The sequence below is a fragment of the Rhamphochromis sp. 'chilingali' genome, assembly GCF_963969265.1.
Source record: "Rhamphochromis sp. 'chilingali' genome assembly, chromosome: 14".
Classification (NCBI taxonomy): Eukaryota; Metazoa; Chordata; class Actinopteri; order Cichliformes; family Cichlidae; genus Rhamphochromis; species Rhamphochromis sp. 'chilingali'.
The window spans coordinates 21,517,083-21,536,372 of NC_137941.1; the positions used below are offsets into that span (position 1 = coordinate 21,517,083).

Here is a 19,290-nt window from a genome sequence, read left to right on the forward strand (position 1 = left end):
GATGATAGCACTAAAAATCATCATAGACCTGCACTACACTTATTTTTTTAATTCTACCAAAGTCCACTATTTAGATTGAGAAAAGTTTATATAATTATTTAGCCTTGTTGTGCAAACAAGCCTGCAGAACTTAATAAATACAGAATTTGAAAAATAACAAACCTAAAAAGAAACACTAGGTACGAGATACATGAGGACCTGTCTGTCCTCGTTCTCTCTCTCCCTCTTTGTGCTGACAATCATCAAATATACAGTTGAAACCAGATATTTACTCTTCAGATAAAAACACTTTTTTAATTGTAACATCAAATCAGACTAAATGTTTATTTCTTTAGATTGATAAATATAAAAACATATTTGTTAACTTTAAGAGTAAAGAGAGAAACTATCTGTATTTCTTAATTGCAAATGGCACCAAATTGTATTCAAACTTGAGCCACACTTATGGAGCTCCACAGTTCTTTTCCTGGTGTTTTGGTTGATATCTCTTGATTTTCCCATGTCACAGAAACAGGCTCTGTGTTTTGCCTTATATGCATCCACAGCTGTGCCACCAGTTTACTCACATGGACTCTACTAACCTATCAGAAGCTTCTTCAGCTCAGAATGGAATCGTCTGGAGTTTTCTTATTAATTAACAATAAATTTAGTGTACATGTACTCCTAAATTTGATGAAAGTGATAAAAATAGCTCTGTCTCTCTTTATTCTGAAATTTAACTAATTCAAAAGATATTTCAATATTTATCTAAAACAAAAATTTACTCTAAATTGATGTTGTACAGTAAAAATGTTTTATGTTTTCTCCCTAAAGTGTATGTAAATATCTGGTTACAAATGTGAATATCCTGCTGTGTACTGAAATCCCTCTTGTTTTGCATAGAAATATACTGAACAACATACAAAGCATAATATATAAAATAACATTTACCTGAGTTTTTTCTTTGAAAGAACCCTCTAATGTCCATTCTTATGTTTCAGTACATAACTGAAACCGATTTAGTCGGGGAGGGTAAGAACTGAGAATATGAAATAAACACATGTAAGCTAAGACTCTAAAAAAAAATAGCATTTGTTCGGCTTTTCATTTCACCATTTGTTGATTCACTTGAAGAGCGAGTAACGTAATATTGGTCAAGTGATCAGTTTCATATCAATCTTTCGTGATGCACCGTCATATTTACATTATTTGTACGGTACGAATGATTTGCTTTGGTACCTGGTCAAACTTAAGCTCTCCTTAGTATGGCTGGCTCCGTCTCTCCAACAGCGCACTCACGGGCAGCAGCTGCCCCGCCCCCTCGCTCAGTCGCTTAGTGCCTGAGCTTGGATCATACCAATATCAGGGGGGGATTCACGCACAGTCGTAAATTCCCACAGTGTGCACTATGTGCTTCGAATATTGTGTGTACTTTTTGTTTTATACAGTTGTCAGCCAGGCATCTAACTATGAAAAAATTACACTCCAAAATACCCCGGGCTTCTGACAAAACAACCCGGGCTTAAGCCCCGTAAGCCACCCCCCCGCTCCGCCCCTGGTGGAAAAGGCTGGTTTGAAGAGGGTATGAAAGCTGGTTAGTGGATTGCAGAGAGTTACAGATAGTTAATGGCTGGATATTAAAATTAGCTCTCACACGTGTTTCTGGAATAAAAAGCAGAATCAGAATAGTTTAATAATCCCCTGTGGTTGCACAGCCAGCACTATTCATCACCATTCTACAACCATGCTTAACAGCTGGTATGAGGTGTTTCTGCTGATATGCTGTGTTCGGGTTTTCTCTAAATGCAGTGCTGTGTGATATACCCAAACAGTTCCACTCTGGTCTCATGTATCCTAAGGACATTGTTCCAGAAGTCTTTTTTGTTTTATTCAGGTGCAACTTTGCAAACCTAATCCGTGCTGTCATGTTCTTGTTAAAGAGAAAAGAGGCTTCCATCCAGACAAGTCGTGCAGTACTTGTTGAGTGCGTTTCTAACTGCACTCTCATGAACTTTCACATTTAGCATGCTAACAGAGTCAGAGATGTAGCTCTTGAGTTAACTGCAGTTTCTCTGAGCACTGCACAATGTGACCTTGAGTTGAATTTGTTGGGACGTCCAATCCTGGAAAGTTTGGCAACTGTCTTGAATGTTTTCCATTTGTGAACAATCTTTCCCTCCGCAGGATGACAGCCCTCTCTGGCAGAAGGAAGCCTTTCTGTCAGAAAAGCTTTTAAGTCTTCCAAAACAAACTCCTTGCATTCTGAAAAAAGAAATGTTGTGAAGGGAAACATCTACCACTACCACATGAGATGTTTTGTATCTGGTATTGGAAAGCTATATACATCACAGTGACATGGCTGATCAGCTGGAATGATGGTGTTAGAGCCACATTAATATGATTCCTTAGGGGAAAAAACACAAATACAAAAATGTTTACATACACACCAAACCAGCTCCCATCTGCAGTTTCTTATTTATCATACAGACATGAAAGAGGTACCAGTTCTGTCATCTCCCAGGAACAACAAGGCTGACTGTTGTAGTAATCACAAGTTACATTTACACTGTATAAACTTCTACACCTGGATAAGTTCATTCTTACACAAACATTGATTTTTGACCAGCATTTTGCAGAATTAAATGTTTAACTGCACCTCTGATGTGTCATGGTGTCAGGTTTGTTTCGCTTACCTGGTGTATCTCTCGGATGAATTCATTTCCTGTCTTTGTTTGCTTCCCACCTTTTGTGTTTGCTCCATCCATCCTGGGTTCCTTGAATTGATTTTTTGCTTTCTTTCATTGATTCCTTTTCCTGTTGTTGGATTTTAAAAAATGGCTTGTGTTAGATTACCTGCCCATTGTTTTCAACAGCATCCTGTTTTCTTTTTGTTTGTCTCCTGGGTCAAGTGCTGTCAAATGTTTGCTGCTTTTTTTTTTTTTTAGACAGAACATTTTTAAAAGCTCCAATGATTATTTGAAGACTGCAGAAATGTAACTGTAGTCAAGCAAGGAAAAGCAAACAAAAAGAAATGAATATTCATGTCATAATACCTAACTGTAGACGTTGGCAATACAAAAAAAGAAAAAAAGAAAATAAAGAAAAACAGCTGGAGGAACATAATACGGTTGATTCCCAGGTTAGTAAGATTACTGAGAATCAAAAGAACATGTTACAGAGTTTCTCAGAAGATGAGCAGAGGTTCGCCTGGTATCTGCTAAAAACAGTGACTCGTGTTCTCATAAAATTGCTATCGCCTTGTCATCTAGAGTACATAACATCATCCAAAGTTACAGTGAAACTAGAGTAATCTCAGTCAGAGGCGGAGCCAGACATTTGAAACACCCGGGGCTTAGCCCAAAGAGTAGTATGCATGTGGGATTTTTTTTTTTTTTTTTTTTGGGGGGGGGGGGGGGGGGGGGGTGTAGAAATGACTGAAAGATTAATAGGCTCTGTTCAAAAAAGAATGACTTCATATAGGGAAAAATATATATCACATGTGCAGGACACCTTAAACTAGTTTTTTAATTAAGCAGCAAGGCAGAACAAGGTCAGGGCTGCATCAAGACACGAGGACTAAACCCCAATTCAACCAGACCCAGAACTGATCCAGAATTAAAACAGGACTACAACAGTTCAAAATCAGGACTACTGAGGACTTAACCAAGACAGAACCAGAATCAGAACTAGATGATAGCACTAAAAATCATCATAGACCTGCACTACACTTATTTTTTTAATTCTACCAAAGTCCACTATTTAGATTGAGAAAAGTTTATATAATTATTTAGCCTTGTTGTGCAAACAAGCCTGCAGAACTTAATAAATACAGAATTTGAAAAATAACAAACCTAAAAAGAAACACTAGGTACGAGATACATGAGGACCTGTCTGTCCTCGTTCTCTCTCTCCCTCTTTGTGCTGACAATCATCAAATATACAGTTGAAACCAGATATTTACTCTTCAGATAAAAACACTTTTTTAATTGTAACATCAAATCAGACTAAATGTTTATTTCTTTAGATTGATAAATATAAAAACATATTTGTTAACTTTAAGAGTAAAGAGAGAAACTATCTGTATTTCTTAATTGCAAATGGCACCAAATTGTATTCAAACTTGAGCCACACTTATGGAGCTCCACAGTTCTTTTCCTGGTGTTTTGGTTGACATCTCTTGATTTTCCCATGTCAAAGAAACAGGCTCTGTGTTTTGCCTTATATGCATCCACAGCTGTGCCACCAGTTTACTCACATGGACTCTACTAACCTATCAGAAGCTTCTTCAGCTCAGAATGGAATCGTCTGGAGTTTTCTTATTAATTAACAATAAATTTAGTGTACATGTACTCCTAAATTTGATGAAAGTGATAAAAATAGCTCTGTCTCTCTTTATTCTGAAATTTAACTAATTCAAAAGATATTTCAATATTTATCTAAAACAAAAATTTACTCTAAATTGATGTTGTACAGTAAAAATGTTTTATGTTTTCTCCCTAAAGTGTATGTAAATATCTGGTTACAAATGTGAATATCCTGCTGTGTACTGAAATCCCTCTTGTTTTGCATAGAAATATACTGAACAACATACAAAGCATAATATATAAAATAACATTTACCTGAGTTTTTTCTTTGAAAGAACCCTCTAATGTCCATTCTTATGTTTCAGTACATAACTGAAACCGATTTAGTCGGGGAGGGTAAGAACTGAGAATATGAAATAAACACATGTAAGCTAAGACTCTAAAAAAAAATAGCATTTGTTCGGCTTTTCATTTCACCATTTGTTGATTCACTTGAAGAGCGAGTAACGTAATATTGGTCAAGTGATCAGTTTCATATCAATCTTTCGTGATGCACCGTCATATTTACATTATTTGTACGGTACGAATGATTTGCTTTGGTACCTGGTCAAACTTAAGCTCTCCTTAGTATGGCTGGCTCCGTCTCTCCAACAGCGCACTCACGGGCAGCAGCTGCCCCGCCCCCTCGCTCAGTCGCTTAGTGCCTGAGCTTGGATCATACCAATATCAGGGGGGGATTCACGCACAGTCGTAAATTCCCACAGTGTGCACTATGTGCTTCGAATATTGTGTGTACTTTTTGTTTTATACAGTTGTCAGCCAGGCATCTAACTATGAAAAAATTACACTCCAAAATACCCCGGGCTTCTGACAAAACAACCCGGGCTTAAGCCCCGTAAGCCACCCCCCCGCTCCGCCCCTGGTGGAAAAGGCTGGTTTGAAGAGGGTATGAAAGCTGGTTAGTGGATTGCAGAGAGTTACAGATAGTTAATGGCTGGATATTAAAATTAGCTCTCACACGTGTTTCTGGAATAAAAAGCAGAATCAGAATAGTTTAATAATCCCCTGTGGTTGCACAGCCAGCACTATTCATCACCATTCTACAACCATGCTTAACAGCTGGTATGAGGTGTTTCTGCTGATATGCTGTGTTCGGGTTTTCTCTAAATGCAGTGCTGTGTGATATACCCAAACAGTTCCACTCTGGTCTCATGTATCCTAAGGACATTGTTCCAGAAGTCTTTTTTGTTTTATTCAGGTGCAACTTTGCAAACCTAATCCGTGCTGTCATGTTCTTGTTAAAGAGAAAAGAGGCTTCCATCCAGACAAGTCGTGCAGTACTTGTTGAGTGCGTTTCTAACTGCACTCTCATGAACTTTCACATTTAGCATGCTAACAGAGTCAGAGATGTAGCTCTTGAGTTAACTGCAGTTTCTCTGAGCACTGCACAATGTGACCTTGAGTTGAATTTGTTGGGACGTCCAATCCTGGAAAGTTTGGCAACTGTCTTGAATGTTTTCCATTTGTGAACAATCTTTCCCTCCGCAGGATGACAGCCCTCTCTGGCAGAAGGAAGCCTTTCTGTCAGAAAAGCTTTTAAGTCTTCCAAAACAAACTCCTTGCATTCTGAAAAAAGAAATGTTGTGAAGGGAAACATCTACCACTACCACATGAGATGTTTTGTATCTGGTATTGGAAAGCTATATACATCACAGTGACATGGCTGATCAGCTGGAATGATGGTGTTAGAGCCACATTAATATGATTCCTTAGGGGAAAAAACACAAATACAAAAATGTTTACATACACACCAAACCAGCTCCCATCTGCAGTTTCTTATTTATCATACAGACATGAAAGAGGTACCAGTTCTGTCATCTCCCAGGAACAACAAGGCTGACTGTTGTAGTAATCACAAGTTACATTTACACTGTATAAACTTCTACACCTGGATAAGTTCATTCTTACACAAACATTGATTTTTGACCAGCATTTTGCAGAATTAAATGTTTAACTGCACCTCTGATGTGTCATGGTGTCAGGTTTGTTTCGCTTACCTGGTGTATCTCTCGGATGAATTCATTTCCTGTCTTTGTTTGCTTCCCACCTTTTGTGTTTGCTCCATCCATCCTGGGTTCCTTGAATTGATTTTTTGCTTTCTTTCATTGATTCCTTTTCCTGTTGTTGGATTTTAAAAAATGGCTTGTGTTAGATTACCTGCCCATTGTTTTCAACAGCATCCTGTTTTCTTTTTGTTTGTCTCCTGGGTCAAGTGCTGTCAAATGTTTGCTGCTTTTTTTTTTTTTTAGACAGAACATTTTTAAAAGCTCCAATGATTATTTGAAGACTGCAGAAATGTAACTGTAGTCAAGCAAGGAAAAGCAAACAAAAAGAAATGAATATTCATGTCATAATACCTAACTGTAGACGTTGGCAATACAAAAAAAGAAAAAAAGAAAATAAAGAAAAACAGCTGGAGGAACATAATACGGTTGATTCCCAGGTTAGTAAGATTACTGAGAATCAAAAGAACATGTTACAGAGTTTCTCAGAAGATGAGCAGAGGTTCGCCTGGTATCTGCTAAAAACAGTGACTCGTGTTCTCATAAAATTGCTATCGCCTTGTCATCTAGAGTACATAACATCATCCAAAGTTACAGTGAAACTAGAGTAATCTCAGTCAGAGGCGGAGCCAGACATTTGAAACACCCGGGGCTTAGCCCAAAGAGTAGTATGCATGTGGGATTTTTTTTTTTTTTTTTTTGGGGGGGGGGGGGGGGGGTGTAGAAATGACTGAAAGATTAATAGGCTCTGTTCAAAAAAGAATGACTTCATATAGGGAAAAATATATATCACATGTGCAGGACACCTTAAACTAGTTTTTTAATTAAGCAGCAAGGCAGAACAAGGTCAGGGCTGCATCAAGACACGAGGACTAAACCCCAATTCAACCAGACCCAGAACTGATCCAGAATTAAAACAGGACTACAACAGTTCAAAATCAGGACTACTGAGGACTTAACCAAGACAGAACCAGAATCAGAACTAGATGATAGCACTAAAAATCATCATAGACCTGCACTACACTTATTTTTTTAATTCTACCAAAGTCCACTATTTAGATTGAGAAAAGTTTATATAATTATTTAGCCTTGTTGTGCAAACAAGCCTGCAGAACTTAATAAATACAGAATTTGAAAAATAACAAACCTAAAAAGAAACACTAGGTACGAGATACATGAGGACCTGTCTGTCCTCGTTCTCTCTCTCCCTCTTTGTGCTGACAATCATCAAATATACAGTTGAAACCAGATATTTACTCTTCAGATAAAAACACTTTTTTAATTGTAACATCAAATCAGACTAAATGTTTATTTCTTTAGATTGATAAATATAAAAACATATTTGTTAACTTTAAGAGTAAAGAGAGAAACTATCTGTATTTCTTAATTGCAAATGGCACCAAATTGTATTCAAACTTGAGCCACACTTATGGAGCTCCACAGTTCTTTTCCTGGTGTTTTGGTTGATATCTCTTGATTTTCCCATGTCACAGAAACAGGCTCTGTGTTTTGCCTTATATGCATCCACAGCTGTGCCACCAGTTTACTCACATGGACTCTACTAACCTATCAGAAGCTTCTTCAGCTCAGAATGGAATCGTCTGGAGTTTTCTTATTAATTAACAATAAATTTAGTGTACATGTACTCCTAAATTTGATGAAAGTGATAAAAATAGCTCTGTCTCTCTTTATTCTGAAATTTAACTAATTCAAAAGATATTTCAATATTTATCTAAAACAAAAATTTACTCTAAATTGATGTTGTACAGTAAAAATGTTTTATGTTTTCTCCCTAAAGTGTATGTAAATATCTGGTTACAAATGTGAATATCCTGCTGTGTACTGAAATCCCTCTTGTTTTGCATAGAAATATACTGAACAACATACAAAGCATAATATATAAAATAACATTTACCTGAGTTTTTTCTTTGAAAGAACCCTCTAATGTCCATTCTTATGTTTCAGTACATAACTGAAACCGATTTAGTCGGGGAGGGTAAGAACTGAGAATATGAAATAAACACATGTAAGCTAAGACTCTAAAAAAAAATAGCATTTGTTCGGCTTTTCATTTCACCATTTGTTGATTCACTTGAAGAGCGAGTAACGTAATATTGGTCAAGTGATCAGTTTCATATCAATCTTTCGTGATGCACCGTCATATTTACATTATTTGTACGGTACGAATGATTTGCTTTGGTACCTGGTCAAACTTAAGCTCTCCTTAGTATGGCTGGCTCCGTCTCTCCAACAGCGCACTCACGGGCAGCAGCTGCCCCGCCCCCTCGCTCAGTCGCTTAGTGCCTGAGCTTGGATCATACCAATATCAGGGGGGGATTCACGCACAGTCGTAAATTCCCACAGTGTGCACTATGTGCTTCGAATATTGTGTGTACTTTTTGTTTTATACAGTTGTCAGCCAGGCATCTAACTATGAAAAAATTACACTCCAAAATACCCCGGGCTTCTGACAAAACAACCCGGGCTTAAGCCCCGTAAGCCACCCCCCCGCTCCGCCCCTGGTTCCAACATTCGAAAGAAGGGACTGCTCTCACAGCTAGAGATTGACGAGGTACAACACAAATGCTACGGCAAGGAGGAGTCAGGACGCCAGGTCAGGGGGGAGATATCATCACCCCCACCCGAGATTGGGTACATAGCCCCAAGTGCGATAGGAGAAGGATCGTTGAGTGCAAGAGGAACTGACCTGAAAAATAGGATCATGGCCAAGCTTGAAACCTGGATCCCGCGTAGCCGGTTACCAAGATTACGTGAAGTTCCCTCAGAAGGTCTGCTAGATGATGTTAATGCAGCACTACGGGCAATACCTACAACCACGATTACCGACACTAACAAGCTGATCTACAATACGGCAACAGTGATCAGTGAGATGCTTGGCTACAAGTTGAACAGCGACAAGGGGCAGTACCCTCCATGGAGAAGGAGGCTAGAGGGCAAGATCAAAGTAGCACGGAGGGAGGTTAGCCAACTAACGGAGTTGCAGAAAGGTGCGACAAATAAGGTGCCTAAGAAATACAGCAAGCTGTCCATACCTGAGGCCTTGGAAACTGCCAAGCAAAGACTCACAGCCTTGGCCAGCCGCTTGAGGAGGTACACCAGAGAGATAGAAGGCAGGAGAATAAACCAGCTGTTCTCCACAGAACCAGCAAAGGTGTACTCTCAGTGGCGTCTGGCAGCACAAATGAACCAGCTGCTAGTTAACGAGAGACACCCGGAATGGCTAACTGAAGGCCGGGCGGTCCTGATCCCCAAGGACCCCAAGAAGGGACCGGTCCCCTCCAACTACCGACCAATAACCTGCCTCAGTACTACATGGAAGCTCCTGTCAGGCATCATATCGGCTAAGATGAACAGGCACATGGGTCAATACATGAGCGGGACACAGAAAGGAATTGGCAAGAATACCAGAGGCGCAAAACACCAGCTACTGGTAGACAGAACAATCAGCCGAGACTGCAAGACCAGACTGACCAACCTGTGCACTGCCTGGATTGATTACAAGAAGGCCTATGACTCAATGCCCCACAGCTGGATACTGGAATGCCTAGAATTGTACAAGATCAATGGGACCCTAAGAGCCTTCATCAGGAACTCAATGGGGATGTGGCGTACAACACTAGAGGCCAACTCCAAGCCCATAGCACAAGTCACCATCAAGTGCGGGATCTACCAAGGAGATGCTCTGTCCCCACTGCTGTTCTGCATAGGCCTGAACCCCCTCAGTGAGATCATTAACAAGACTGGCTACGGATACCGACTACGGAACGGAGCAGTTGTCAGCCACCTCCTGTACATGGATGACATCAAGCTGTATGCCAAGAGTGAACGAGACATCGATTCACTGATCCACACTACCAGGCTATACAGCAATGACATTGGAATGTCGTTCAGACTGGAGAAGTGTAGTCGGATGGTAACAAAGAGAGGGAAGGTAGTCAGAACTGAGGGGATTGAACTACCAGAAGGCAACATTGCAGACATAGAGGACAGTTACAAGTACTTGGGGATCCCACAGGCGAATGGGAACCATGAAGAGGCCGCTAGAAAAGCTGCAACCACCAAGTACCTGCAGAGGGTCAGGCAAGTCCTGAGGAGTCAGCTGAATGGTAAGAACAAGATCCGGGCCATCAACACGTACGCCCTGCCCGTGATCAGGTACCCTGCTGGGGTAATAGGCTGGCCAAAGGAGGAGATAGAAGCCACTGACATAAAGACAAGAAAGCTCCTTACCATGCATGGAGGGTTTCACCCCAAATCCAGCACCCTGAGGCTGTACGCTAAGCGGAAGGAAGGGGGCCGGGGACTGGTGAGTGTCAGCACCACAGTCCAGGATGAGACAACGAACATCCAAGAATACATTAGGAAGATGGCCCCAACTGACCGAGTGATCAGTGAATACCTCAGGCAGCAGAAACCCAAGAAAGAGGAGGGAGACGAGGAACCATCATGGAAGGACAGGCCCCTGCACGGTATGTACCACCGGCAGATAGAGGAGGTGGCTGATATCCAGAAATCCTACCAGTGGCTGGACAAAGCTGGACTGAAAGACAGCACAGAGGCACTAATCATGGCAGCACAAGAACAAGCTCTGAGCACAAGATCCATAGAGGCTGGGGTCTATCACACCAGGCAAGACCCCAGGTGCAGGCTGTGTAAAGATGCCCCAGAGACAATCCAGCACATAACAGCAGGGTGCAAGATGCTAGCAGGCAAGGCATACATGGAACGCCATAACCATAGTGTACAGGAACATCTGTGCCGAGTATAACCTGGAAGTCCCGAGGTCAAAATGGGAGATGCCCCCAAGGGTGGTGGAGAATGACCGAGCTAAGATCCTGTGGGACTTCCAGATACAGACGGACAAAATGGTGGTGGCTAACCAACCGGACATAGTGGTGGTAGACAAACAGAAGAAGATGGCCGTAGTGATCGATGTAGCGGTTCCGAATGACAGCAATATCAGGAAGAAGGAACACGAGAAGCTGGAGAAATACCAAGGGCTCAGAGAAGAGCTCGAGAGGATGTGGAGGGTGAAGGTAACGGTGGTCCCCGTGGTAATCGGAGCACTAGGTGCGGTGACTCCCAAGCTAGGCGAGTGGCTCCAGCAGATCCCAGGAACAACATCGGAGATCTCTGTCCAGAAGAGCGCAGTCCTGGGAACAGCTAAGATACTGCGCAGGACCCTCAAGCTCCCAGGCCTCTGGTAGAGGACCCGAGCTTGAAGGATAAACCGCCCGCAGGGGCGTCCTGGGTGTTTTTTATATATATATATATATATATATATATATGGCATAAATTGTCTAGTCTGTGATATATCTTCATATCCCAACAGTTATTATTTTGATTTCCATTACCACTACAAAGAAGCTGACATTTGCTGTTTCAGATTAAATGTCTCATTATGAACAACAAAACACTGTCATTACTTATTTAATGAAAATTAAGCCAAAATGCTCCCCGTGCAGCTTTTTCGGTGTGGTTTCATCGGTCTCTCACATGATGAATTTTGTCTCACTCTTCTTTCCAGTGTTCCCTCAATTCTTTGTGGTTTGTGGGATTTCGTTTATCTACAGCTCTCCCAGCACAGCATTTCAGTCAAGTGGAAGTCTGGACTTTGGCTGGGTTATGGCAACATTGTAACATTGCTGCTGTTCTTGGGTTCATTGTCCTGATGCATGAAGAAGTTTCAACAAAACTTTAGCTGTCCGACAGATGGCTTCACATTTGACTCTAGAATACTATGTATACTGGTATGGAGAGGAGTTTATGGTCAACTCAAAGAGTACAAGGTGCCCAGGTCCTGTGGCTGCACACAAACCCAAATCAACCCCCCTCTACCACTGTGCTTCACATAAGATGTTTGTGATGATATGCTGTATATGGTTTTCTCCAAATGTGGTGCTGTGCTTTGTGTCCAGCTTCACTTTGGCCTTGTTTATCCAACAGACATTGTTCCAAAAATCTTGTGGTTTGCTCTTGTCTTGATTGTGCTTTCATGAGTCTCAGACCTATAGCTTTTGAGTTTTTTGCAGTTTCTCTGAATATTGCATGGTCTGACCTTAGGGTAAATTTGCTGAAAGGTCCAATCATAGCGTGATTGTGACATTGTCTTGAACATTTTCCTCTTGTTAATTCTCTTAAAAATTGTCTTCAAATTGTTTGGAAGCAACCTTATAACCTTTCCCATACTGATGAGGAAAAAAACAGTTGCGAGAAGGATTACTCTAAGATTACTGCTCCTTCCTTGGCATTGTGTTCACGAACACCTGAATGCTCCAGACCTGCAAACTGTCAAAACTTATGCTTTCATACAGGTAAATCAAGTGCATTTTGTTAGCAATATCTTGCTGCTACTTAACCTCTTAATTCATATGGAAACAGCAAGGGTAATACCTCAATTTCTTACATGCATTTTGGCTGAAGTTTTGTCAAATAAATGACCAGATCTTTTTTCTTTTCTTTTTTTTTTATCATGTCCTTAAAACTTTAGAGGATTTACTTTACTCTTATTCATTTGATTTGCAGGCAAATTTTCAACAGTGACATCAAAATAACACACTTCATCCCGCTTGATGGCTGATTTAACTATATATTAACTCATGGGCAATCTAGATCCACTTATGAAGGCTGGGTGTAGGGCTTGCTGGAGGAGGAAGCTATGATAAATATAGACTGAGACAGTTCATATCCTGGTCGTGCTTGAATACTGGGTAGAATATGAGCCCTCAGCTTAGGATAATCTGTTTGCCCAGGTCCTGAAGTGAACACCTCATTGACCATTGTCTACCAACCCACTTGAAAGTCTTATGGGGAAAACACTGGATGAAAAATAAAATTTTCCTGTTGGCCTTTTCGAGTGTGTGTCCCTTTTACATTCTAAGCACACACAAAAAACAACAACAAAGATGCTTTTCTTTCTACCTTTGATGTTTTTTTCCCCCTTTTTGTTGTTGTCGTTGTTGTTTCAGACAGCCATGAATTAATAATTCTGAGAGTTCCACATGAGCAAAGATGGAGATGGAAGTCTAACTTTCAGTGGGGGGGAACAGCTTTTTTAAAACCTTATTCTGGGTCCAAATCAGCAAATCTTCAATCTATGCAAAGGATTCTGTAGAAAGTGAGTTACAGCATTTAGCTTCTAGCTCTCATATTGATCATCAGCACATTATCCTGGGATTAAACACTGTACATAGGCTTACAGGAATATTATTATTAATGTTTAATGTTGTTGTTTGTTATTGTATTATTATGTGTTGTAATTGTATGTATTTGTTGTTTGGACTACATTGTTGTACATTGTGTGCTAAATTGCTTATTTATCATTTTTGTCTGACCTGTCACGGGCTTCAGATGAAAAGTAGCCTTCTGGCTAAATCTAGCATATTTACATTGAGACATAGCTCTGTCCCCTTTAAATACATGTATTCAAGTTCCAAAATACAGATGTTCATCACCCGAACTGCTGCCTGACTCTGTGCATTTCATTCTGTGAGATACTGTGAGAACCAAACAGAAAATTTTGCTTCATTTTTTCTTTTCTTTGTCAGCACAACCTTCAAATGCCCCTCATAAAATCAAACACAAACATTTAGAGCACTTCACTTGGCAGTGGTCTCAGGCTTAGCTACAAAAACTGGATCCCTAAACTATGTCCTCCCTTAAATAGCCTGCTGCCCTAATTATGAAGGGCAACATCTTAGTTGTTGTCCATCCAAAGATGAGATTTAATTGTAAAATAAAATAAAATGTAAAAAAATTCCCTAGATCAGGGGTCTCAAACAGGTCCCATGTCCTACTGATTAACCCTTCCCCCACAGTTGTTCATAGTATAGTAATAAAGTCAAAGATAAACAATTAAATGGCAGAGTGGTTCCTGTCCCCCCCCCCCCCCCCCCCCCCCCCCCCCCCCCCACTATCTACTATATAAATGTGTGTTTTTCTGTTTATAAAATGTCCAGGATAAAAATAAATTAAAAACGTAATAAATAAAAAGGGGGATTTTTCATGAATTAACACAAACTTTCCACTTTATAACTACAGTGTAAGCAATGAACCACTAAATCTTTTTCTGTAAGTTTACACATTTCTTATCATTTAAACCCAAAGAATCACACCGACAGCTGTAGCTCATTTACTACAGCAAAATCTTTATGATGTAGGAAAACTGAGATGTAATGTTGAAATTGCTCTTCTTATATTGAGATATCTCAGGGGTAAAATGTGCAGCTAGGGGTCTTCCACAAGCCAGGGCCACTTAAGATAGGGGGCTGTATGTGGCCCACGATGTAAAATGAGTTTGACATCCCTGCCCAAGACCCTTGCCCTCAACGTGACCATCACAGACATAAATAAAAGCCTTATACTACCCCCAGACCTAATTTCAACATTAAGCCCCACAGCGGAAAAGCAGCAGCTGCGTTAAATTTCCGCACACCCTATTTAAACTTAAATAGGTCCTCAGAAAGATATATGTACAAACAGACACGCATATAAAGCCCCCCTCACCCCCCACCACCACCCGTGGATCCAAGCATCCCACTACCCTGTGATGTAAGACTCGCCCTGCCTTTAAAAGTCCTGGCGCAGAGCCCAAATCGCATAACACCACTGGTGGCACAAGAGTCTCCGCTACGAGCGCGGATTACAGCCAGTCTAAAAGTGGTAACTTGAAGACGAGAGAAATAAACTGCTGTGGAAAGTAACTTGATAACTGGGATGAATTTTGTTAGATTGCCCAAATTATATGTAATAGCGCGTACTGTCAAGCTGGTTCGCGGAGAGACGCGGTGAAAGCGGAGGAGGCGTTGTGTTAAAGTCACGTTAAGGTGACACTTTTTGGTTACAATGTATTTTTTAACATTCCTGCCAGTTCTCTAAGAGTCGGCAGCCAGGTGATCGCTCTCAGGATCAGCGGAGGAATACGCGTTTGTTGCACATGAGCATGGAGTAAGATGGAAGCTACACGCGCAAACTTTACAGATGCGCGATGTGACCAGCGCTGCCGAGTGAAGCAAGCTCCAGAGTGAAGAGAAACTGATGGACTGAATGGACGGCGGCATGTTTTCTGGTCAGGTTGGTCTGAATTACAGCTTCAACCTGAGCGATGACCGAGATTTGCTGGACGCGCCGGCGGGCTCGGCGAAGCTCTCCCCGGCGGGCTTTGTGGTGCTGTCCGTGGTGCTGGGCTTCATCATGACTTTCGGCTTCCTGAACAACTTCATTGTGTTGCTGCTGTTTTGCAAATTCAAAAAGCTGCGGACACCGGTGAACATGCTGCTGCTGAACATCAGCGTGAGCGACATGCTGGTGTGTTTGTTCGGCACCACTCTCAGCTTCGCCTCCAGCATCCGCGGAAAGTGGCTGCTGGGGCGCAGCGGCTGCAGCTGGTACGGCTTCATCAACTCTTGCTTTGGTAAGTTCTGCTTTTTTGAACAGCTCAAAGTTTGGGATGTTGTGGTATTTGTCAACTCATGCACCGTTTTACATTTCTGGAAATAAAACTGTGCGAAATATCTGCTGTTTTTGCAAAATGTATTATAAGTCACTGAGACACTGAAGTCAAAGTTGTGGCAAATATGCTTTATTTCACATCGTCAAATTTAATTAGTTATTAGTTCGCTCTGTTGTGTTTGTCTGCGTAAGAGTCATCGGGGCTGATGGGGATGGATTAATAATATTTTCAGTAGACCATGATACTCCCTCTTTAAATTACTTCGCTTTAATAAAGCCATTGGTATTCATTAACTTGGATTGTTTGCACAATGGTTAGTTTCTGTCATTATTCCAAGTAGCAGCTTTCACAATAATAATGCATAATAATAAGAATCTGTACATATAATGATAGCTGAGCCTGATAGATAATCAAACAAGCGCTCTTTGGATGGATCCAGATTCTTCTTCTTTTTTTTTTTTTTATCAAAGAATTGTGACCCAAAGTCTGTCCACTGAACAAAGAGAAGTACATTTGACGGTTGATGTCTTTCGGTAAACAAATTATGTAACGGTGACACTGGTTCTGACCTCAGATCTGCGGGTTTCATGTCTGTACAGCCCATCGCGTTTCTTTTTAAGTCTGCTTATCGACAGACACTGCCCGGAGCGTATCTCCAATCACACTGGCCAGTTGGTCCAGCGCTGCACTCTGACCTTCTCTTCCTCTGTCTCCAGAGGGAACGGGGATTGCAGTCAGATTTGAGTATTATTGTACTACATTGTTCATGAGCCCTCCATCCCCTCTCGTATTAAACTAAAACATCATGAGCTTTCCAGCGTTTCTTAACATCTGGCTGGTTTGAGCTCAAGGAAGAGTGAAAAAACGAGTTTGTATTTTACAGTTTGTCACACAATGCATTGCATACTGATTTATTTAATGACGTTTAAGTCCGTGCCCCCACACGGACTTATTTTTTATTTTTTGCACTTTTACTGTGTAGTTCATCCACCAGGAGGTGGCAGTGTCACAACCTGGATGCACTGACCCTCATCGCATTTATCAGAGGATATGAACTCTGGAACTGTAGCCATTTGTATTTATTTCTGTCTGACAGATTTAGGGCAATCTCGTGTTTTCATGTTAGGAGGGGAAACGTTTTTCCTACATTTGGCTTGCCCAGTGTTGATTGCTTTTTGGGGTCAGGCTCATGTCTTTGCCACAGTTTGGTAAGGAAAGTTAATTCTGACACAATTGCTGGAACGTAACTCACCCACTTTAGTCTTTTACAGTGTGGTTAATAAACTCAAATCAAAGTGCAAACTGCTTGTGCTATGCTAATAAGCATGATCCATTGTATGTGATTCGTTTCCTGTTTATCACAATGGAAACACAAAGCCTATAAATGTCACTGGACTCTCATGCTACTATAGCTGTGTGTAGGAAAAAGGAAATGATCATTTATGAGACTCCTATAACTCAGGTTGAGTTATAGGAGTCTCATAAATGATCAGACTTCAGTACACACTCAGTAGCTGCCGAGACCTTGTACAGTGTAGGTCTCATTTTCATTCTTGTTGTGGCTTTTTAGATGATCTAGTGCTTTTATGCGTTTACTTTATGCTTGTTGATATTCAAACTTTTGTCATTACACATTCTTGACCCTGATGAAGGCCACAAGCTGAAACGCGTTGATCAATTATTAAAGTTGTTCATCTTCCCTCAAGTGTTGACTTCCTGCTTTGTGATTTCATTACACATTCACAGTTGAATTAATAAAATTATATACACCGAGTTGTTCTCATGCTAGTAAAATTACTTTTCATTTCAGTTGCATTTTTTTTATTATACTTTTACAGATTTTCATCTGACCTCACAAATGATATTTAGACTCTTATCATGAATACAGAAATATGTATTATTTTAACTTATCTCTGTTTCCATATCCTCTGACGGTGGTGTTTTCCTTCTGCCGGTGCTTGTGTGCTGGTTTACATCTGTTCATTTACCTTCTGTGTATTGTAAAACCGGATATGTCAGCAGGATATGTTGAGGCGGTGAATTTTCATTTGTCTTCATGCTATGTTTTAAAGTCAGCAGCGTGCTTTGACTTTATTCTCCCCTGGGCTTCTGCATTTTTAAAACTTGAACCAGCATGGTAACAGCTCACTGCTTATTTTACTGGTGTCAAGAGAGAAGATGCTGGAAAGCTGACAGAAGTCGGTAGATACAAAATATTTGCCACATAAAGTTTGCCAATATGAATGCAAAGAGCAGCCATACTGTTAGTCAAACTCCCAGCACCCCCCACCCCACCTACCCACCCACTCACCTCTACACAGACACATGCATGCATGCAAGCACGCACAGATAGAGGAATTACAATTTTGTAAACACATTTTAACACGGGGAGCATAGAGAAAGTTGGTTTAAATGACTTTAAACATGGCGTGGTTGTTTGTTCGAGATGACTCGGAGTATTTCTGATCTACTGGGAGTTTCCCACAAAACCATTTCTATGCAGAGATGAACTGAGACAAAGAAGATGTCCAGTGAAAACACGCGTCTCACTCCTGTCAGCTAAGAACAGGAAACTGAGGCTACAGTTCACATGGATTCAGCAAAAGGGGGCAATAGATGATTGAAAAACACTGCCTGTTCTAAGCATTTCTGCTGCAGCGTTCGGATAGTGGGGCCAAAAATTTGTATAAACAATATCAAAGCATGGATCCATCCTGACTTCTATCAGTGGTTCAGCCTGGTAGGGTAATGCTATTTTCTTAGCACACTTGGGTCCCTTAATACCAACTGATGGTTTAAACCCCACAGTCTGCCTGAGCATTGTTGCTGACCGTGGTCATCCCTTTATGACTAAAGTGTATCCATCTTCTGATGGCTGCTTCCAGCAGGTTAATGCACCATGTCACAAAGTTCAAGTTATCTCCAACAGGTTTCTTGAACATAACAGCGAGTTCACTATACTCAAATGGCCTCCACAGTCATCAGATCCCAATCCAATAGAGCCCCTCTGGGATGAGGTGTAACAGAAGATTCATATCATGAAGGTGCAGCTAGCAAATCTGCAGCAACTGTGTGATGCAGTCATGTCACAATGAACCAACATCTCAGGAATGTTTCCAACACCTTGTTAAAATCTATGCCACAAATAAATAGGGTAGTTGTGAAGGCAAAATTAGGTCCAACCTGGTACAAGTTGTACCTAATAAAGTCTCTGATGTGGGTCTTATGCTTCTTTGTTAAACATTTCTTAATATGTTGTTGTAAGAAATCGTATTCACAAGCAACCTGTATGCTCTTTCACACCATACATTGTTCCTATACTTATATGACATGTGTGCCGGATGTTAATATGTTTGTACCAATGATCAAACACTCTTACCTCGTCCAGTACATCCTGTTCTCCCAAGTCGCTGTTTTGTTAAAAGACCATTACCGTCAGTGTCACATAGTGTGCGCTTGAAGATGGCAGAAC

At 40.9% G+C, this 19,290-nt stretch overlaps 1 protein-coding gene across 2 annotated transcripts in view; it reads left to right on the forward strand.

The window, feature by feature from the left end:
- Positions 1-14,971: 14,971 nt before the first annotated feature.
- Positions 14,972-19,290, forward strand: part of tmtops2b (teleost multiple tissue opsin 2b) — a 31,901-nt gene continuing 27,582 nt past the window's right edge. For both annotated transcript variants that reach the window (XR_013974016.1, XM_080902271.1), the window contains exon 1: positions 14,972-15,779. Coding sequence is in view for 1 of the 2 variants with exons in the window: in XM_080902271.1 (XP_080758397.1) it covers positions 15,413-15,779 (367 nt within the window). In the remaining variant the exon portion in view is untranslated. The remainder of the gene's footprint in view (positions 15,780-19,290) is intronic.